The sequence below is a fragment of the Physella acuta genome, unplaced genomic scaffold, assembly GCF_028476545.2.
Source record: "Physella acuta isolate Inbredline_101_S28 unplaced genomic scaffold, ASM2847654v3 ptg000592l, whole genome shotgun sequence".
Taxonomy (NCBI): Eukaryota; Metazoa; Mollusca; class Gastropoda; family Physidae; genus Physella; species Physella acuta.
In genome coordinates, this window is record NW_026732111.1 from 1,212,501 (window position 1) to 1,235,532 (window position 23,032).

The 23,032-nt window shown below is 34.1% G+C and overlaps 4 protein-coding genes across 6 annotated transcripts in view; 2 read left to right on the top strand and 2 right to left on the bottom strand.

Moving 5' to 3' along the window:
- Window positions 1–4,492, top strand: part of LOC131947344 (uncharacterized) — a 20,793-nt gene extending 16,301 nt beyond the window's left edge. For all 3 annotated transcript variants that reach the window (XM_059308540.1, XM_059308539.1, XM_059308538.1), the window contains exons 8-11: window positions 37–93; window positions 475–578; window positions 1,638–1,674; window positions 2,562–4,492. In XM_059308540.1, the coding sequence (XP_059164523.1) occupies window positions 37–93; window positions 475–578; window positions 1,638–1,674; window positions 2,562–2,953 (590 nt within the window). In that variant the 3' untranslated portion in view covers window positions 2,954–4,492. The remainder of the gene's footprint in view (window positions 1–36; window positions 94–474; window positions 579–1,637; window positions 1,675–2,561) is intronic.
- The window catches only part of LOC131947346 (microtubule-associated tumor suppressor 1 homolog), a 96,710-nt gene that overhangs the window by 64,277 nt on the left and 9,401 nt on the right, over window positions 1–23,032 (bottom strand). The window lies entirely within an intron of this gene.
- The window catches only part of LOC131947362 (uncharacterized), an 80,919-nt gene that overhangs the window by 55,830 nt on the left and 2,057 nt on the right, over window positions 1–23,032 (top strand). The window contains exons 2-3 of the mRNA XM_059308565.1: window positions 18,457–18,561; window positions 21,600–21,654. Coding sequence (XP_059164548.1) covers window positions 18,457–18,561; window positions 21,600–21,654 — 160 coding nt within the window. The remainder of the gene's footprint in view (window positions 1–18,456; window positions 18,562–21,599; window positions 21,655–23,032) is intronic.
- Window positions 7,644–23,032, bottom strand: part of LOC131947365 (uncharacterized) — a 253,332-nt gene continuing 237,943 nt past the window's right edge. The window contains exons 4-9 of the mRNA XM_059308569.1: window positions 11,376–11,479; window positions 10,600–10,723; window positions 10,097–10,204; window positions 8,649–8,752; window positions 8,315–8,369; window positions 7,644–8,218 (exon numbers count right to left, since the gene is read on the bottom strand). Coding sequence (XP_059164552.1) covers window positions 7,827–8,218; window positions 8,315–8,369; window positions 8,649–8,752; window positions 10,097–10,181 — 636 coding nt within the window. The 5' untranslated portion in view covers window positions 10,182–10,204; window positions 10,600–10,723; window positions 11,376–11,479 and the 3' untranslated portion in view covers window positions 7,644–7,826. The remainder of the gene's footprint in view (window positions 8,219–8,314; window positions 8,370–8,648; window positions 8,753–10,096; window positions 10,205–10,599; window positions 10,724–11,375; window positions 11,480–23,032) is intronic.

Here is a 23,032-nt window from a genome sequence, read left to right on the forward strand (position 1 = left end):
ATATGTCTTCTAATTAGATACTGTTTTTATCAATTCAGATTGAAACCCTCGAAGGTGATGTTCTAAAAGTGTCCAATGAAATGCGCACAACAAGTAATTTTTGTTTTTATAAAATTTGATAAATAATAAAATTGAATAAAAAGAAACATGAAAACCTGAAATACCAGTTCATTTTAATGAGTTATTGTGCGTTAGTTTTTCATTTTGCATAAACCCCAAATGGTAAAATAATACTTTACATCACATGAATGCATCCAATTTGTTTGGTTGATATTATTTCAAATACTGTCGTCAATTTTTTACAATGTGAGACAAACAATAAATAAAATATTATTTTAGAGTGCATTTTACATTATTTCTCTCAAATTGAAAACACAGTAAAAACAATTTTGTACCCTTGCAAAAATTACGAACGCTCTAATCATCAAAGATGTGAACTGCATTAAAAAAAAACTATATTCTCCTAAAACACAGGACAAGAAATTAAAAGCCATTTTAGTTTGCTTTCCACCTTACAAGAAGCTTGGAAGAAAAATGTAGCAACTACGTCCAACACCCTTCAAATTTTAACTACAAAGGTAACAGCTTACATTTTAAGGGAATATTTATTATTTAACTACATACTTCTATTTACAATTATAGTGTATAATGTTATTCCTAACAGTCAATAAAGTGCGTGATAATTGATAAATTAATGTACTTAATGCATGATAGGATTGGAAATGTTTGATATACACTGACACTTATTGCAACTTCAGCTTTAAATTACATATTATACTTTATTACATTTTACATTTGGTAAAAATCATTACAGTATTACATCATTGCTAATGTAATATACATTCTTTTTATAAATTTATAATTGAATTTTTAGTAGAAATGTATTCCATTGAAATATATTGTTTATATAAAATTATCTTTATCATTGTCTATCCTTAACAAACACATTAAGCATGTGTAATTTATAGGAAAACATATTTTCTTTTGTTTATTGTATAAGCAGCCTATTTTAAGGGAAGATTTGGAACAGTGAGCAAAATCTTTATCCAGATTTTGACAGAACTCAACATGTACATTTTTCGCAATGTTGCCTGTATTTACATGATTAGTTTCTATTCAGAGTTTACCATTAATTGATAACGATTTCAGTAAACAGGTCGAGTTAGTGATGGCTATTTGGGGCAGATACTTTTGTTTTTAAACGATTTGAAACTAAGGAGAGGTAACAAGTTCTGCTTTATCTTTCATTGTCGCCTGTAAACTGTCGTCACGGACGGCTGATTTCACGATTCGGGGAGGGGGGGGGAGAAAGAGAGGGTGAGGATAATCGTCCTTCACGAGCTAATGATAGTGTTTTAAAGTTAAATTCACAAATTAAGAATTACTGAAATGTAGAAAATAAAACATTCAAATAACGGCGTACGCCGCGGGTAGGCTCGTTGATAATATATTATTTACTTTAAAATTGAATCGATTTCGATATGATATATTATTTATTGAATATTGTTGTTAATATTTATAAAGTATTTATTTATATGTTATTTAAACAGTAATAACAAGTACTTTGGATAAATGAATTATGCTTAATTATCTATGAATATTTTTCTTTCATGTGTTAAAAAATAATATAATTTTAGATCGCCGGTCAAGGAAATGTTGTTTCAAGGACAGCTGGTAAGCAAAACAATTTCTTTTAGATTTAAGATTTTATTTGATTATTTGAATGTTTAAATTTTCTACAGTTACTAAAGACTTTTCAGTAACCTAGTTATAGCGATCTAAATGAGAACAATATGTGTGCCCAATCAGGTATTAAAAATTATTTAATATTTTTGAAATAAACATAATTAATTACCTCCTATTAAAGGAAAATTCAGGTAATTTTAGCCCGCGAAACACATAACAATAAGCTGCTCAAGTAAATCTTCTGTAATGTTGTCTGTATAGTCATTGGAACAATTTACTAAACCTATGACAAAGAATACTAGTACTAGATATAGAAAAATACATTCTTTAAAAAACCACTTACAATAGCATATAGAAAGAATCAGAACAAAGAGATTTTGAAAACCAAACAACATTTGTTTCCTAGAAATAAAAATTGAAAGCAACGACAGTCAAAAGAACTTAAATATAGAAATAAAGAAGCTTGAATGTTGTTTCGCTGCCTTAGAGTCTACATGATACATAAAGACTTCTTTTGTCACAATATATGCCCTTTAAGTAGACCACAGTAGATGTTAGGAGCTAATTTTACCTGCAAAATATGAACATAAATATAAACCTATTGAGTTGGCTATCGATATGTTGTATCGCGTTAAGTAAAATGTCATGCGAGCATATAAGGGCACTGTATTTAATAGAGATGCTAGACTGAAGACACATTTTAGACATGTGAGTTCGAATTGAGAAAAAAGACAAGAAACACATAGTGTATAATACAGTTTAAAAAACCTTACAATGAACAAGTATGTAATAAAATATATGTTTTTAATATAAATATGGTAATCTTTGCCACTCTTTTAGAAAAGCTTATAATATAAATTATTTCCATCCATCAGAGACTTGTGTATACAAACGATACGCTTGCCACATCCAACTTGAATACACGACAGCTGTCACCAGTGACTCAATTATTTCAAAGTTTGGTGAAGTACATGAATACAACGGTCAACACCTGAACCAAACAACAGGGAAATTTGTATCACCACATGATGGTTTATATCTTGTCGGTGTCACTCTACATGAATGGGAGAAGAAACTGATTGAAGTTGTTGTGTGTGTTGAAGACACGGAGTGTGAGAGTATTGAGGTGAAATATGCCAACACTAGCGCTGCTGGGTCAGTGGTTGTTGACATGAAGGAAGGTCAAGAACTCTACTTTTATGTGGCTACAGCAGACTATGACGCAAAGTTATCCTGGTTCAGTAGTTTTACTATAGTCAGTTTATAGATTTAAAGCAAGAAACATGGTCTTCTGTACGTTCTGAAAGAAACGTAACCTCTATGTTAATGACATAATAATACAATATTTTTTCAAGAATTACTTATTTTTGCTTATGTTTAATAGATGTACAAACTAATTGATTTTGTAAAACTGCTAAACTCTGCGTTGTGTGTATAGCAACAAAAAACTGTAAGGTGGAGGGAAGCTGCTAAATTGTCGTCTCTATACATTCCGTACTGTAAACACGCTTGCTCTGAATTTTCATTTTATTTTGTTAAAAAAATGAGTTTTTGTGTGATTAAAAATAGCATGTAAAAATAAATGAGTTTATGTTATGAGTAGTTATCGTGAGGCCAACATTTGGGTATGGATCAACACTAAAGCCGCCTGGTAATTGTATAGGACTTTTATTTATACAAACGACACACAAGCACACTACACGTCGTAGTACCCCGGCCTTTTATCTCTTATGATACACAGTCTTTAGTGGTCTTGGTTGGTCGGCTACGGGTCAACCTGATGTGTAGACTTAGGGTTAGCTTTCCTGACCACTCTCGTACATGTTATGTAAATGTCTATAATAGTAACATTTCATAAACTTATTTATAACAATATTTTATCTTTAGGGGAAACAACTGTGCTTACAGATTAGTAAAATATCTTAGCAATTAGGTAACTACTAGCCGTCGGTATCCGGCACACGGAAAGTAAGGGCCTATATATTTTTAACGTTATACTTGTTTGAAAAAAAATATTTATTTGTCAAAACGCAATGTGGTTTACTACACGTTGAACGATATGAGTGACAAAGCAAAGAAATAACTAAATAGCTAAACATCCGACAGTTTTAAAATAGCATATGCTACCAATACCTATTTGAAAAACTAAAAACCAAATTTTATACGTTATTAGTTAACACAACACCATATTAAATGCACATACTGATTGAGAGAGTTAAATGATTTCGTTGGAAACCCGGCTGTTGAATGGTCATTATGTTTTTTTTAAGTAATTTGTTTTACTTTTGGCCGAGAAAATTGTATAAATTTCATAAATTTTGTCTTGATACGTAGATCTATATATCTAAATCAAATTTGAATGAAGAAGTTCATCTCTTCATATTATAAAACTAGAAGGTGAAGCAATCAGTGTTGTAATTTCCGTAGTTTAAACATATGACATGTAATGTCATTGTTTATTGCGTTCTTGTTACACCCATAAACACTGTTCCGGTTGAATAATTCAAAATTTGTTTCTACATTCGGATATGCATTTATTTTGATTTTCCTTCTTCGCATAAAATTTAGTTTATAGTCTACATTTATATATCGCTTAAGAAACTGATAACATAGCCTCCTAAAATATTTAGCGGACAGAGAGACAGAGAGAAGTGCGCACATGGGCTTTTATATATTAGGATTTTTTTTCTTCTATAAACAGATATACTAAATAATTTTACAATGCATATATCGGAATATAAGTCACCAATGACATTAGTTATTGTTTGATAAACCATTAAATTGTTGGAACATTTTTTTCAATAAAATCGAGGTGTGTGTTGTTATTTTTTGTTGTTGCTTATTAAGATGCTTTAAATTAAGCAATATATTGAAATAAAAAATTAAAACAATTAAACATCTGGATAGATTTCATGAAAATAAACATTTGAAACAACATATGTGATGAGAGCACCATGTTTGTTAATGCCCTAAATGGTATTAGGTGATGCGATCAGCACACCACAACCCTTCCTCCTTCTCGGTGCCTCTCATCTTAAATACACAATTGCTTTTATTGTGAGATTTTGAAATTTTACCCATCCTAAATGAAACTATTTACTCTACGCTGACGAAATCTAATTAATTATACACATGAGTGAATCTACTACAAAGAAAAGGGTACAGTTACCTACACAGACATACACAATATGCTGGCATGAACTCTGCATGATTTGACAACACCTTCACACAGTTGACATAACTAGTAAAGTCATATTATGTCTAAAATGTGTGATAAAACTATTGAAATGTCTCCTATGGTTATTTAGAAGATAAATTATATAAAATTCAGCTAAAGAGCGTTACAGTACAAAGTAAAAATACAACACAGACATCACTACATGTTAGAGGTAAATTAAAAGATTAACAGGACACTTTTTCATTGATTATGGTTATTCCTTATGTAGATTTGATATACAGCAATGTTAGGGATAAGTCAATGATATTACCTAACGAAGGTGGATTTGGCCTACGCACATTATAATGTATCGTTGTTTTATTAATTATAAATTAAATGCACGTAATAATCTTCTTAATTAACAAATTTCTTATATTTACAGTACATTACTTACACTGAATTATATGAGTTAAAACGTGAGTACTTCTACGTTTGTTATAGCGTGATTGGTTGAATTTATTTCACGTCATTAACGAGTATATCATGAATGCGAAATAGTCAAGGGAGAGAATTTCATAACTGTAAATAGCACTCATTGCAAAATTCGTAATGCTCTCCCTTATATCACATTTATATAAAAAAAGATTGAGGGTTTGAACTAATTTAATGTTTAGGGCTAGTATCAGTGACGTTACTAGGTCGTGAGACCCAATGCGGTAACTGTGGTTGTTACCCTGCCGACGCCAACAATTAAGTGTTTTCAGTTGGGTGTCATCCTTTCCCTCTACTATTTTCTTGTTGTTAACGAAGCAAAACTTTGTTTAGGTAATAAAAAAAGTTACAATTTGGAGTCACGCCTTAATTGAGTTAACCAAGTGCGAACCCAAACCTGTCTCCGCCTTGTGACGCTTCTGTCTTTGTTATTGGATGCATACATTTTTTTTCATGTAGAGCCTATTTAAAATTAAAATGAAGATTTCTGTCTAGACCTTGTAATTTATTGGGCTGAAGAAGTAGAGATTATTTGTTTCTTTACCTCAAAATGTGTAGGGGTGGTGTGGACAGAACTACGACCAGCCGCTTTTCCTTTCCCCAATATAAGTCAGGTACCCATCAGAGCTGAATGGACTAAGGGACGCCTTACAGTCACAAATCAGAACCGAGATCCGAGCTCGAGACATTTGGACAAGCAGCTAAACGCTCTAATATTCGACCATGTCGTTTCCCTTTAAAAGTTGCGTAAACAGGAAGACGCATTTGGTTTATAATTTTCAAAAAAAAAATCACAGCAAATTTGTTGTAGGTTTAGTATTTTATCACTTATCGTAAACATTTTGTCGTTTGTTTTGTCCTGGGATGTTTATTCCTTGAGATATTTTGTCTGAGATATTTATCTGAAATACTTTGTCATGTACCCACAAATAATTATACTATTTGACGTAATGCAACACTAAAGTTTTACTGGTTATTCCAATGTTTTTTATTTATTTTAATAAATAAACAAATAAGGCGTACACTATCATTTAATTAACAAACTAGTGTTGCAGTTCGCTAAAGTGTAAGAAATAATGTTCATTGTTTATTCTAATAAAAAAAGAATGTTAATATTTTGCTAGATTTTTAAACAATATGTTATATAGAGTTGTAAGAATTCACATTTGCTAAGTAATATTATGTACTATTCATGCAAACAATACAATGAATTGGTTGCCATGGAAAGTTGTAGTTTAAAAATGTTTAATTAACTCAGAGATATGTCTGCTGACCAAGAACCAAGAGACCGCCAATTAGATGACATCAGAGAGCTGGACCACAGCTCGTGACAGTGTAAGAGACAATGTCAGAAATTCGTAGGTCTGGAAATCTGTTATAGAATGTTCCAATATTGAAAAACGAATCAATTTGTAATTTACAATAAACGGTCTGGTTTTACAATTACTTAATTCAATTAAAAAAAAATTCTAAATTGGCACAATATACATTTTAAAAATGAATGTCATAATGATTTATTACAACTATTACTTAGTAATAAAATATATAATTTGAAATGAGATTATTAAAATTATATTTAGATAACGCTTATTTATTGCGTGTATCTTTAACCTTGTTTTATTTAAAGTTAATTTAATGTTATTATCATTGTTATAGATTTCCCGCGTTTACCGTATATTTTGTTTTCTCTTGTAATTAAATTAATGTCGAAAAAACTACATGTGTATACATCTTTTTACGACGTATCGAAACAAAATATGTTGAATATATCCTGATACTGGTAAAGATAACCAGCACAAAATACAAACTCAGCTTCTTAAAAACGGGGAAAAGTGTTACGAACATATTTTTTTGTTTAATAGTCGAATAATTGTATAATCCAACAATACTGAAAACACAATTAAAACATTTGTATGCATGTGAATCTTAGAAAATATTGTTTTTAAAAATAAAATCTGTTTAAAAAAGTATTATCTATGTAGATATAATTATTATCCCAAAATTTAGTTTTTCCTATTTTCTAAATAAAGTCATTACCTAACACATTAAAATATTTAAGTTACATCTGGAATATAGTTATTCTACCGTTTGCTACACATTAACAGTACAACTTCGACTTCTTTGTAGCTTTAGCTATATAATTAACGATTAAGAATTCTTCTAATATACTCAAGAGGTACAAACTACACTGTTGGACTTTTTTTTCAATGGTTTTTAGATATTCTAAAGCAAGTTAATCAATCCTTACATGCGGAATACATTTAATTTTAGTATTTACCATAATACAAGTTGTCTATAATAAAAAAAATTTCAATCGATTATTGTTCTAGTTATCGGTGATTATGCTAATTATCGGTCATCATGCTAATTGTGATATGGCAAAAATTGATAATTTCAACTCTCAACACGCATGTTAAGACTCAATTGTTTTTCACTTCGCCGTGGTGTAAAAAAAGATGTTAAAACAAGTAAGTCATTAGCATGTTTAAATCTATAATTTAATAATAGTGAAGCCACTTCCTCCTTGTAGCTTGGCTCCAACATCAGCTTGTTCCACTTTAAAGTAAAGTTCTTGGCCTTTCTTCATGTTTACAACAGCTGATCCAGCGGCAGATGTGTCGGCAGAGTTAACAAGAAAGCCCTTACAAAATTGATCACCCGTGTACAAATAAATTTTAATCAGTTTAGCCTCACGTTCGTGCAGCGTTACAATAACAAGATAGTTACCATCATCTGGTGCTACAAGTTTTCCTGTTGTTTTATTAAAATGGTTGCCGTTAGGCTCCCTCACTTTATAAAATGTTGAAAGAATTGATCCAGTAGTTACGGGTGTGTCTTTGTGCAGGTGAATTTGACAGAAGTAAGGCTGACATACCCGGGTTTCTGTTGGAAAGTATATGTTAGAGTTCATTTAAAAGCATGTGCACAAGTGTCTGTGCATCTGATCACAATTATGGGTATGTTTATTATTTAACTTACCCATTGTCTTAAAATCTTTTGACAGCTTTATAAGATCACTTTCTCGAGTTTCAACCTAAAATGTGTGTAAAATTTACAAATTATTTACAACATTATGTTCGTACAAAAATTCACACATCTGAAACATGATGGTCGTACATTATTAAAATAGTAAATTATTAAAATAGTAACCACCTTATTTTTATTTAAATAGCACCCAAAACAAAATTCAAAATTAACTAGTCACAACAATAGTGTGCTGCCTATATTTCACATTATGTTAACAATAATAACATAAGTATCAGTAGCTTAGAAAAGATGGGAATATGTCAATCGTAACAGATAAACAGGATACCTTTGTAGTTAAAGCTACTAAAAGGTCTGTTGTATTGGACATATTTTTCTTCCCTTCATCTTGTAGAGTTAAAGTCACAGCAGAGTGGCTTTTGATGTCTTGTCCTGTTTTTAACATCAATTATTAATCACGTTAAATAAAGTGATACACTCATATTTATTGCTGTTGAACGTTGTGTCCAAATGTTGTTGTGTTAAATATTGTATACAAGTCTCATTTTAAGTAATCGTTAGATAAAACATGACGGGGTTTGGTGGGGGCGGGGACAAATAGACTTAGGAAAGAAAGGGCGAGTATCATTTGACCGCCGTACGATTACAGAACATGTGTTTTTATTTTTCTTCTTCTATTAACAGTAACACGATAGATACACTTACAATATTGTATAATATGTTGAAACATACGCTTTTGTTTGTGCGTTTGTTTTGTCTGTATTTGCAATGCGTGTGACGATGACTGTTTTTCTATGTGTATGTGTGCAATTCTGTGTGTGTATATGTGTGTACACCTCTTAGCTCCAGAAAATATTCCTGTTTGACGCTTTGTTTTTGTTCCCAGACTAATTGTTATGTTCTTTCTCAACAATAAACCCTTCTGTGATTAGGCCATTTTAAGACAGAAAAACACACATTTGCATTGCTTTATATATAAATATATTATTACCAACTGTCATAGCGTAGACTAGTAGAGGTTACTGAGGACAGTGTGAACTTGACGGTAGACGATTTGATGCGAGGGTATTGTGCGCTTGTTCAATAAAATATTTGTGGCGTGAGTGTGACGTGAGCATGACGCGACAATGTACCGATGACGTAAGACGCAGCAGTGAAGGTAGTTGGGGGTTAGCCATAGTAGAAGACGAACGTATTTTGATATTGTGGAACAGATTTATAAGTGTGTGTTAATTAAGTTAATGTTATTTCATAAACGAAGTTTTTGACATTGTTAATTAGTGTAAATTGTTTTATTTCTTCATTCATATTATTTTGTTCTGTTGTATATGTGTCCCTCCATTGTTTTATATCTGTCACGTCAACTTCAGTTTTTTTACTCCTAATTTGCAGAGACAATAGCGTTGTTTCAAGACGTTCTACTCTCTGCTCTAGTTTGTTACTTAAATCAGCTGCAACTAGTCAAATTTGTTTATGTTAGCAAATTCTAAGAGAGGGCTACATAATCAAAATAAATCAAACTAAAGACAAAAGTAAAGTTATTACATTTAAACGTGGTGCGGATTATGCTAATGCATGCAATGAAGAAGTGGTGAACTGATATAATTATATATATATATATATTTATATATATATATATATATATATATATATATATATATATATATATATATATATGTATATATATATATATATATATTATAAGTATATGGTGCGCATAACAATTACGTTTTACAATTATTTCTTTTTTTTCGCTAACATAAATTAAAGTTATACCTGACATAGGAAGATCAGAATAATTTCCATCGTGTACAGAGTCAACACTTTTATTTTCTTGTGTTGTCTTATCTCCAGCAGTCATTGCTTGATACTTGGTGTAGGAAACTTTTAGACATGTGTGACAAATATGTTTTAAGGACTCGATTTACAATAGTAAGAATGTAAAAATATTTGAAAAGAATGCAAATTTATTTAAAAGCACACAATTTAAAATATAAAAATCAACGGCTTTTAAACGATATGTTTCCAACAAGAATATTTTGAATTTAAAAAAAAATAAACAATAGTTTTTACAAATATAGATGTATATTACAATACATAGGATGAAATGATTTTAAATGGACGACGTAGTCAATGAAGACAAAATGTATAATAATTAAAGTTTAGTGATGTATCGTTATCTTTACTGTATTTGTCGAATGTTTGATCGTTCTAAATTATTAATCAAATTTATTAAATAAAAACAAAAAGTAAAACTCCACTACATATTATAATATTACCAGAAATCGTTTGTTTAAGTTCAAGTGGGGCAGTATTTACTGTTGTTACTATACAAACAACTTCTTTAAAATCTATTTTTGCTTCTGATGGATTGTCCAACCATTCCAGTGTTGCTTGTTTTACCTGGTCATGACATAACATAGACAAGGATTGGCATATTTAAACGTTTAGGTGCTAGACATAACATAGACAAGGATTGGCATATTTAAAGATTAAAGTGCTAGACATAACATAGACAAGGATTGAAATATTTAAAGATTAAAGTGCTAGACATAACACAGACGAGGATTGAAATATTTAAAGATTAAAGTGCTAGACATAACATAGACGAGGATTGAAATATTTAAACATTGAGGTGCTAGACATGACATAACATAGGCGAGGATTGAAATATTTAAAGATTAAAGTGCTAGACATAACATAGACGAGGATTGAAATATTTAAACATTTAGGTGCTAGATTTGATATACTATAGATGAAGAACGGAATATTTAAACATTTAGGTGCTAATTATTTTAAAAGCAAAAAAATGGAAAGGCAAAATATTCATTATTGTTGTTTTGGGTGTTTTAAGTAATTCCACTACCATGTATAAATCTATTTACAGAAGGAATGTGGATGGAAAATGAATTTTCATATCACCAATTAGCAAATCATTTGCAATAATAAATAGCTCTTAGTAAAAAGCTTTGGCGTTTGTATTTCTTAAGCAGCTTAATAATGTTCTAGATAAGTTAAAGTCTTGCGAATACATCGCTATATGCGATGTGCTTACCTGCTGATCAAAGTCACTTAAATTATTTTCAAGAAACTTTTCATCTCTTCCAGATTGTTCAAAAGTTGAGCTAATTGCTCCTTTATAGGAATCGATACGGCCATCTGTATGAAAATATAAACTAATAACTTTAATGATGATTGTGTTGTTGTGTTGTTAGTTGCATCCAGCTCAATAAATTAACACGTTACATATAAAGATACGACTTTAAAAAAAAGTCTATGTGTAACATTTAACGGTGAAGGTAAAAAAAAACACAACACGTTTAAAAAAACCTTTTGAACATGATTAATGTTTATGTGTGTCACTAGGTTGGTGTTTAAAGGACGGATCAGATTTAATGTTGGTGAGCAGGGTAGTGCATAAATATAAAATTATATAATGAAAATTAAATTTCTTACCTCAGCGAATTTCTGATAGAATATCTTAATGTAATAAAATATCATAAAATGTGACATGCAAGGTGAAGTTTAAATTAACGTTGGAAATAATGTCTATATTTTGTATGCTTTATTTTCCTAGGTGAAGACAGCATTTACTTGAGAAATAAACAACTATAGTTAGCATCTGCCAGAATATTCCCTAATGTCTGATCTGCTTACAGTCTGTTCACAATAAAATATCAACTGTTGGGGTTCACAATAAAACATCAAATATTGGGGTTCACAAAAAACATCAACTGTTGGGGTTCACAATAAAACATCAATTGTTGGGGTTCACAATAAAACATCAACTGTTGGGGTTCACAATAAAACATCAACTGTTGGGGTTCACAATAAAACATCAACTGTTCTCGTTCATACTATAACATAGACTATTGGGGTTCACAATAAGCTTCACCCGGCCGTTTAAAAAAAAATTAAAATATAAAATTAATTTGCTTACTTAAATAAAAGCTTTAGTAACTAAAAGATGTAAAAAAAATATCATTTTCATGTCTGTTTCAGTCTTTATTGTTTCTTTTTAAATGGTAATTAAGTAAATAAATAGCTATTTGCTTAGTACAAAACTAAACACATCAACATTTGACACCCCTATTATACTATTTAAAGCGGAGTGATAAGTTATGGAAGTGGTTTGATGTTTTGCTAAACTTAGTAGCTAATTAATAGCTAATCTAGATTTTTCTCTATGCGACAGTGTGTGCAACTTACTGAAGAACAACCACTGCTGTAGTAGATATGTTTAAAAAGGTGCAAAAAATATATTTGTTGATTTTGGTCGAAATCTGCCCCCCCCCACACGTATTGCGGTATGATAGTTCCACTCCTGTATATTGTGAGTTACTTTAAAGAGTTCTAGCGAAGATAAATGTGAACAGCGACAGTTCTGTCCGTTGGAACGTGACGTTAACTCTTTAGGTAATAACGGGATTTCCCGTTCAGTTATTTCGGTTTCATGAACAGCGTAGCTGTTGCCGAATGTTTGCAGAACGATTTTAGATCTAGATCTAGCTGTAACACTTCCTGCAGTTATCTTTGAAGTAAGTGTAAACATACAATTTACATAACATTAAAATTATGTATAAAATACTGAAAACAATATACATAAAAAGCATGTAGAAAAGTGTATCTTTTATTTATTAAAAATATTATATATTCATGAAGCGTAATATTTTTTTTTTAAATAATTTTAAAAATGTACGTTAATTTCTATTTCTTTTAAGATAGTTGTGAAAGTATTACGATTGCACCTACTACAGATAATTTGATAATAAATAGTGTTAACTGAATTAAATGTTTTAGTTGAAGACAAGACAGCAGCTCTATTACGTGTCTTGTGTTGTCGCCATCTTTTTAACCTGAAAGAAAATATTTTTATAATAGCGGATTTTCCCGTTAAAAACTTTCAGTTTCACCTTTCTCCCTTTAATAAAGTAACATATACATACACAAGAAATATTTTCATATAATAACATGTTTAACAGCTGTAATAGATAATTATTTAATGAAAAAAATAAATATCGTTTCGTAGAGAGGGTAACAGCTGCAATGACTGCTTTAAGAATATAGTTCGATAAGAAAGTTTTGTAAAACTATCGATGTGATTGTTGTCATTTTATTTATGGAATTGTTTGTAATTTCTGTTCAGTTTAAGTCATTTAGACAACATCTGACAAGTATGGTACGTAGTTAATGTGTTATGTATTTCATGTTTAAACACAGGCGGCAACCAAAATGAAGTAGTTGTTTACATTGTTAACACGTCTAAAATATCCGCACTTCAAGTATCTACATGGACGCCAGTCGTATCTGCTAACAAATACCCGACAACGCCGCTCCCCTCATAACGAAAAAAGTATCCCTAAAATCTTAAAAAAGACAAAACGAAGTACTTTAATTTTTTTTACTTTCTATATAAGAGTGTTTTTAATCATTATATCTAGACATAAACTGCAAATAAAATCATTACTACCTAAATCGTGCAACTCTGGGGTCACACCTTGATATTTTTTTGCTGTGTTGCAGCCGTCATACGGTAGGTGGACGGGGGGGAAGGGTGTACATAAATATTTGCACAGGTGCTAGCACACGTGTCTGCAGATCTACATATATTTGCACTTGTCTCTCTGCATCAACGACCGAAACAAGATTATACATCCTGCTACTCTTATATTAACTGTGTAATTATGTTCAATGAAACAATAATTAATGCAATAAGTCCGTCCAAAGCAAAAGAGACTAACGATTGCCAGCAAACCAACCGTCTATGTCCTCTATTATCTATCACATTGACTTATGAGGCTAGCAAAACAATGTAATAAGTAAAGATTCTATTTTTAAACCAGATGCCTACACGAATTCAGGTCAAGGTTGTTACAGAACAGATACAATATTTGGAAGAACAGATACAAGTTCTGGAACCTGTAATTAATTTTATAAAAAATGTGAGATTAAAACATCTAAAATCAACTGCTAATTTTTAAATAAAGATTATTGTGACACTGTTGTGTTATAACAATTTTTCTTTTATTTTTCTAAACTCATTTTTCAAAAGTAAAATTAACTTCTCCAACTAATTAAATTGTATGTATATATATATATATATATATATATATATATATATATATATATATATATATATTATATATATATATATATATATATATATATATATTAAAAGATTCAAATTTGATTTACTTTGTAATATTTGAAAACCAACAAAGTATCATTTAGACGGTAAAAAGTGTTTTACGTTTGACATTTTCTCGTAAAACAGCCATACACAACCTGGCATGTTGAAATAATGTTTATGTTTGTGATCACCAGGTTGTTATAAAAAGTAAGGCGTGGCTAGAAGAAAAAACTGACCAATCATCTGTCAGCTACATCGAGCTATCACAAGAACTGGACACAGCAGCCACGGCCTTGTTGGATGTGACGTCACATATTTCAGGTCAGTTTTTTAATTCACTTTATAATTTAAAATATCTAACCCTTCTGTCAAGAAGCGTAAACGTTTGGTCCAAGAAAAATGCAAAAATCCCCTTTACAATTTAACTTAAAGAAATGGCACATACTAATGTTAAAGGATATAATATCACTCTCAATCCACTATAAAACAACATATTATTTTGTTAGAGATTGACATATACCAACAATTATTCTTTAATCAATAGTGTATAATAATATGGTTAGCATGTAGAATTTAAAATCAACTGTTGTACTTCATTTATTCATATAGAGCGTTGGATAGTAATAACTTAATAGAATAGTTTGTGATTTTTCTTTAAACGCCTTGGTTTAAAATTAATGTTACTCTTTCAGTTTATAAATTCAGTATACACTTATTAGTTCAATTTTAAATAAATTAGTATGTGAATCAATGTAAAATAAATTAGTATGTAAATCAATTTAAAATAAATTAGTATGTAAATATGTAGACCTGGATAACTTAACAGAAGGAAGAGATTAGTTTTTTTAGCGAATAAGAATTTCAATGAAATTTGATTTCCTAAATTTTACTAAATTTACTGTAAAAAATTAAAACACTTGCAGCGTATTATAAACAAGCTAAAGTCTTTAGCAATACTGTGTTTACAATAAAACATTATTCCTTAAAATGTAACTATAATAAAATTCTAAACCCAAATCCCTCAGATGAAGACAATAAGGATGTCAAGAAACCAACGCCATCTTTACCACAGCCTGACACAAAGACAACAGCAACATTTCTAACAGTAGAATCAACAAGACAACTCAAGACACAAGACAAACATACAACGGGTATGTATTAGTTTTGTTTGGTATAACTAGTTAAGTAGCTGGATCATAAGCCGTATACAATGTTAAATCCTGTACGGTTTTATACTTTTTAATTTAAAAAAAAAGAAAAATACTTTAATTGTGTTGTGTATTCTTTTTTTAAGAACCTATTTTTCAAAATTTAATTCCTTTAAAATTACAAACTTATATTTGTGACTATTCTCAGTTGAAGAACATCCTGCCCTAGAGCGTAGACTCGCCTATATTGAAACAACACTATCTTCACTACAGGACACACAACACAAGTCTAAAGATGACATATCAGAAATAAAACAATGGAGAGACAACTTACTAAGAGAACAGAGTGACATGGGGGTAAACATTGAACAACTGACTAAAAAACAAAAGCAGAATTTTAAAAACATTAGCAAACAAATGAGTGAACGAGATAACAAAATAAAGGAGCTGAACAAAGAAATTGAAAGTTTAAAAGAAAAAGAAACCAAGTCAAACAAAACACTAGAGAAACTTTCTCTAGATGTGAAAGAATATGAAAACAAACTACACAAAATAAATAAAGAGATGCAAGCTAATACAGAATTAAGAGATGGTATGAAAGAAGAAATTAAAAGCCATTCTGATTTGATTGTTTCTTTACAAGATGAAAATAATAAAACATTTGTCAAAACATCAACCCAATTTGAAAAGTTGCAATCAAAGGTAAATTTTAAAATTGCAGTCTTATTTTTACAAAGATCTATTCTTACTTGCCAGGTAATTAACTTCAAATTCTCAATTAAGAGGCAGTCGACTAACTTAACATATGATCATAACTTTTATATAAATGCTTTTGTGAGTTTTAATATACAACTAGACTACCCGTCATCCGTTGGATAACTGTGGGTTTCGGGGGTCATCCATCAAAAAACATCACGTCTGTCACTCAGAGGCATGGCGACCCTTCCCGGCGCCCGGGGACAAACTTTTCGATTTGAACCCCCCCCCCCGCAAGATTTCGATTTGCAACCCCCCCCCCCCTCAAACTTTTGATGTGCACCCCCCCCCCCCACTCAAACTTTCGATTTGCACCCCCCTCAACCTTTCAATTTATTTTTCCAACCCATTTTGGAGCCCCCTAAGGTCGGCGCCCGGGGACAGATGTTCCCCACCAGCCCCCTCCCCCCCCCCTCCTCGCTATGCTACTGCAGTGTCACTTATCGTCACAAAAAACAGACCCCACATTCAAAAATATGTTTTTTTATCTTTTAAAAACACCGATTTCGGACTATCCCTTCATATACTGACGTCACATGTGATATACTCAACTCTACTTCACCTTCCCAGTGTCCCGCCAAGTCTCAGACAACATGTTTTTATCGTTTAAAAAACGATTCCAGCTGAGCATGTCTCTGACCACACTATCCCTTCATATGCATAGGACAAAGAAACAGATGAACCCTACTTCACCTGCCCTGTGCCCCGCGAGTTCCTGATAGTCAACCTTATCATTCACATATAGGGCTTAAGAAAAAATAATTGAAAACGTAAAAAAAAATGTTCTATTAATTTTTATGACACCGACTTTAAAATTTAGCCTTCACTCTCCAAAGCAAATTTTAAAATGCTTTTCTGGCATATCTAGCCCTGGCCACCTATACAATGTTTAAATAATGTGAACACCCGCCATCTTGCTCGTGGTAAACATGGCCTAAAAATGGTCCGAAGTCATTCGTCCGGTCCGGACGCCATATTGTTGTTAGCAGCCGACCACGCCTCCAAGTTAGTGAGTAATCCTACTATATCTAGATATAGAACATAGATTTTAAAAAATCCCATTTATTCTCGAATTAGATGATCATTGAAGCTAAACAAAGATTTATATAAAATAATTAAGGCCTGAAATAGATTCTAGATGTAGAATTTACATTAAGTCTAGATCTAGAATGTACATTGAGTCTAGTGACCTAGATCTCGGCTAGATCTAGATTCTAGTCTAGAATCTAGGCTAGATTCATAACTTTCCTTCAACAGCTGATCTTTAGATCTAGATCTAGAGAAATTTATTGTAAAACTAATGAAAAAAGATAGTTTAAAATTGATATAAGTGTTGGAACGTAATAAATACAGCAAACGGACGTATTGTTTAAGTTATAGCCGGCAGAAAATTAGCTTTGTAACGCGTTAAACTTTTGAATGGGCCACAAAGTCTATGATGGAGTCCGCCATTTTTATTGTACTAAAAAAGTAAACACATCAAGGGACGTCACTATTCCCACAAAGTTTAGTCAATGTTTTAACATTTTCTTGGACAGATTGTAGATCTAGAGAAATTTATCGTAAAACTAAATGAAAAAAGACAGTTTAAAATTGATATAAGTGTTGGAACGTAATAAATACAGCAAACGGACGTATTGTTAAAGTTATGACCGACAGAAAATTAGATTTAGAACGCGTTAAACTTTTGAATGGGAACACAATTTTCTTCGATAGACGCCGCCATTTTATTGTACTAAGGAGTAAACAAAAACCTGTGACGTCACGGTCCCGCCGAGTGTAGTGGTCGTTTTAATCTTTTAAAAAAAAATGGGTTACTCTGCGTATGAATAAATCAATAAATTAATTAACGTCTTTAAATAAATTTGTGATTAACAGTCTGTCTTAAAACAAAAATTTTTCTCTACCTACATACTATTTTACAGCTTTCCACGATGAGTGCAACCATGCGAGATAGTCGATCAGGCAAACAAAAAAACAAAAAAACAAACAAAAAAACAAATAAATATTCAAACATGTAAACAAACTTGACATTTAGTAGTATATAGATAGATAGATATAAATATTTAAATTTATGAATCTTCAATTATGATCGTCTTTAGCACAGTGTTATGTACAAATTCCTACAACAGAGATTGATGCCCATTGACAAACTGATTCAAATCTTTAACCAGAACTTGGAAAATAGGAAAGAGCGAATAAATAAGGTATGTTTTTAATGATTGCATTAAAATAATCCAGAACACTGATCAATCCCAAATTAGTCATTAAAAGTCTGTTATTAGTCTATGTAACCCTCACTCAGTGGGGATGCTTTTACCCACTGAGGTGTTGTGGTTTAAGACGGGCTGACCCTGAGATTAAGTACACACCGACGCCGACAGTTGTTGTCAAGTACTCGTTTATTTATAGCATCGAGCCATGACGGCGATGCAACACAGTAGTACAAAACGAACTAGCCAAGATAGACCAAAAGATCAAAAAACCAAAAGAGAAAAACTGTAGCCCTTCATTAGGTCTACATCTTGGTCCCCAGACAGCAGCCTTGCGTGTGCGACACGGCTAGGCATGAAACTACCCACAATCCCATGTCACATGACATGAAACACAGGTAATTTCGCTCACAAAAGCATAAAAAAAACGTCAACAGTTCAGTTGCGATCCCACAGGGACCGCAACCCAATGAATAAAAACTTCATATTTTTATCCCCCTTTGGCTGGTAACCATATGTGTTACACAGCCCCCCTCACAAATAAATGTACAATGGAATTCACATTTACATTTACATTTACAACTCATACTTAATAGTACTTAAAAAAAGTTCAGTACACTAGTACACAGACATTAAGTCCTTTCAACTCAAATAGATTATTCCCGGCAAACCGGTGCTGGCTCCAGTGCAGGTACTGGTCACCACTTGATGCGCCAGGTTGAGTCGCTCGACGGGTCGTCGTTGACGGGTTGACCTCCGCAGCTCCGCTGGTGGTTCTGGGTTGATCCAAGAGTCATCCTCGTCCGATGCCTCGTCCCTCGCATTCACCTCATCCAGATGTGGGGCTGGCCTGACCATCACCTTGTCTTGTCCATCCCGGGCGACCACCTCTGGCACGAAGGGCATTGCCTCCGGCCGAAGTCTGGTTGGGACCACTACCTTGATTGTCAGTTCCTCACCTTCATCTGCCTCACTGGTTGGGATGATCTCTCTCCGTCGCCCCCCTCCGCCACAGTGGGTTCAGCACTCGACATTGTATAGTCGGGTCGCTGCCAACCACGGCGGCGTCCACCACGTCGTCGGCCATCTCCTCCGGCGGCGTCTCCGACCTCTGCTTGTGTCATGTCTGTCTCCCAAGCGACGATCTTGCTCGCGCTGAGACTGACATTCATAGTGTGGCTGTCTACCCTCCTCACGCGCACCCTCCGGCTGCAACCCTCCTCCACGGCGGAACACCCGACAGCCGTACCTCCAGCCGCTAGGCGAGGTAACCTGAGCTGTGGTTGCTCGACACTGTGATGATCTCGGTGGCGTTAACTTGGGCTGGGAGCTTGGCAGAACACGCATCAGCATCCGCTCCCCGAGGCTGATGGACTGGCGTTTCCCTGCTGCTGACCCCGTTGCCTAGCTGCTTTTCTCGGACAGTCGCGGACGAAGTGCTTCGTAGACCCGCACTCGTAACAAGCTCCTCTGGAGGGCTGTTGTTTCCGGGCTAGGATATCTGCCACCTTCTCCGCCAGACGGTCGAGTTGTTCCTCCGTGAGCATCAGCGGCGTCGTCTCCTGGCGACCAGCTACCGTTACTGCGTCGACCTTCTCCGCCAGACGGTCGAGTTGCTCCTCCGTGAGCATCAGCGGCGGCGTCGTCTCTTGGTGAACAGCTGCCGTTACTGCGTCGACCTGGATAGTCCTGTTAGCTGTTGCCGTGGCTACGACTGGGGACTCAGTTGTCCCGTCCAGCCTTTTAACAGCTTTCAGGACGTCCTCCACCTTCGGACTAACTTCCCCTGCGAAACCAAATGTGCCGCGAAGTTCGAGCGCCAGAAGAGGTGAAACCCCCTTGCAGAAAGTGTGATACACCTTCTTCTGGGCATCGGCCTCAGTAAAGATACGCTGCTGGTTTAGCTTCGTCATCTCTGACCACAGTCGGCAGAGAAATTCCGACGCTGACTCCCTTGGATGTAGAGTGAGTCGGCTGAACTGCAGATACCTGTCTTCGGCACATCTGGTGTCGCCAAAAGTGCTTTGTAGGAGGCATAGCACTTCCTCTGGACTCGCAGCTTGCTTCACCCGCTCATAGTCAATCCCTCTCAGGCTGCCTAAGACGGGTGGCAACGGGTTCGGAACGCTGGTGTTCCGCAGCAAACACTGTACTTAGGTTTCCCATTCCGGGAAATTCACCTCCCCTCCTCCAGTGGGTGGAAGGCCGGTGAACACACTCAGCTTGCTGTTGTGTGCTGGAGCACACACCTCCACCTTCACGGGCCGCTGCGCATCTGCCTGCATCGCCGCCATCTTAGCCGTCAACTTGGCCAGCTCCTGCGACAACTTTTCCAACGTCGGGTCGCTGTTTTCCATCCTATCTCCCAAGGTCAAGCCCCACGTTGGGCGCCAAATGTAACCCTCACTCAGTGGGGATGCTTTTACCCACTGAGGTGTTGTGGTTTAAGACGGGCTGACCCTGAGATTAAGTACACACCGACGCCGACAGTTGTTGTCAAGTACTCGCTTATTTATAGCATCGAGCCATGACGGCGATGCAACACAGTAGTACAAAACGAACTAGCCAAGATAGACCAAAAGATCAAAAAACCAAAAGAGAAAAACTGTAGCCCTTCATTAGGTCTACATCTTGGTCCCCAGACAGCAGCCTTGCGTGTGCGACACGGCTAGGCATGAAACTACCCACAATCCCATGTCACATGACATGAAACACAGGTAATTTCGCTCACAAAAGCATAAAAAAAACGTCAACAGTTCAGTTGCGATCCCACAAGGGCCGCAACCCAATGAATAAAAACTTCATATTTTTATCCCCCTTTGGCTGGTAACCATATGTGTTACATCTATATAATATGTCCATTATTGTTTTTAATTTACAGAGAAATAATTTTAATACTTAAATAATAAAATATTTTGATTCATTTTAAATTCTAGCAAGTTGACATTATTTTTTTAAGTTAGTGGGCCAGTCCCACATCATAGTCTATGTAGATATGTGAATATTGTATTTTTTTTTTTTTTTCATTTTAGCTGGGTGAACTTGAAAATAATATTTCCAAGTTGTTCAACAACTTTCATCTCATCGGTACGTTTAAAAAAATGTAAAACCTATTTACATAACAATGGTATATTTAATAGGAAATCTAACTTTTGCTTTTATCATTTAAATGCACAATAGTAAAAGCTATAATATAATTCCTAATTGTAACGAATTGTAAATGTTTTATACGTTTCATGACGTTTGTTCAATTTTCCAACCTCAATCTCTCAAATTATATCTAAATCTTTTACTCTCTGTCTTTCTATAACACGGAAATAACCACTTGTTAAACAAAGTTCGTTAGCCAGACAGACCATAACATGATGTTGTTTAGCCAGACAGGCCATAACGTGATGTTCGTAAGCCAGACAGACCATAACATGATGTTGGTTAGCCAGACAGACCATAACATGATGTTCGTTAGCCAGACAGACCATAACGTGATGTTCGTTAGCCAGACAGACCATAACGTGATGTTCGTTAGCCAGACAGACCATAACGTGATGTTCGTTAGCCAGATCATAACGTGATGTTCGTTAGCTAGACAGGCCATAACGTGATGTTCGTTAGCCAGACAGACCATAACGTGATGTTCGTTAGCCAGACCATAACGTGATGTTCGTTAGCTAGACCATAACGTGATGTTCGTTAGCTAGACAGACCATAACGTCATATTCGTTAGCCAGACAAACCATAACGTGATGTTCGTTAGCCAGACAGACCATAACGTGGTGTTCGTTAGCCAGACAGACCATAACGTGATGTTCGTTAGCCAGACAGACCATAACGTGATGTTCATTAGCCAGACAGACCATAACGTGATAAAGAATGGAACATTTCACTCACCCATAGTGCCAGTCTCTAGACCCGTGGGTTTCCGTCAGGTGTTTGTTTCCTCACCTGGTACATTACACCACCTGGTATGTCGGGGGTCGACCTACAGCGGTCCACCACAGTACCGTTCGATATTTACAGAGCTGCAGTTTAAGTAACCTAATTTCAAATAACGTCACGTCATCCCTTTATGTTTCTAATATTAAGACGATGCCCCATTAGAGACAGGGATTAAATCTAAAATACAATAATAACTTGAAAACATTTAATTGTCGCATTTTAAACATTTTAATATCTTATTAATTGACTGTAACCTGAAATGAAAAATACAAAAGGTAGAATATGCAGCTCTTGTTTCGGTCATTATTAAGTACAACAGATCAACTTTAGTTCTAGTAATTCTTGTTTCAATAGATGATCCATATACAATTAAACTACCCGGATGGTCACTTGCCGGATGCGACAAATGCCCGAATTGATACTTGCCCGAATGCGACAAATGCCCGAATGGACACTTGCCCGAATGGGACAAATGCCCAAAAGCCACTTACCCGAAGACCTTTTGCCCCCAAATAGTCATTCTTAATCA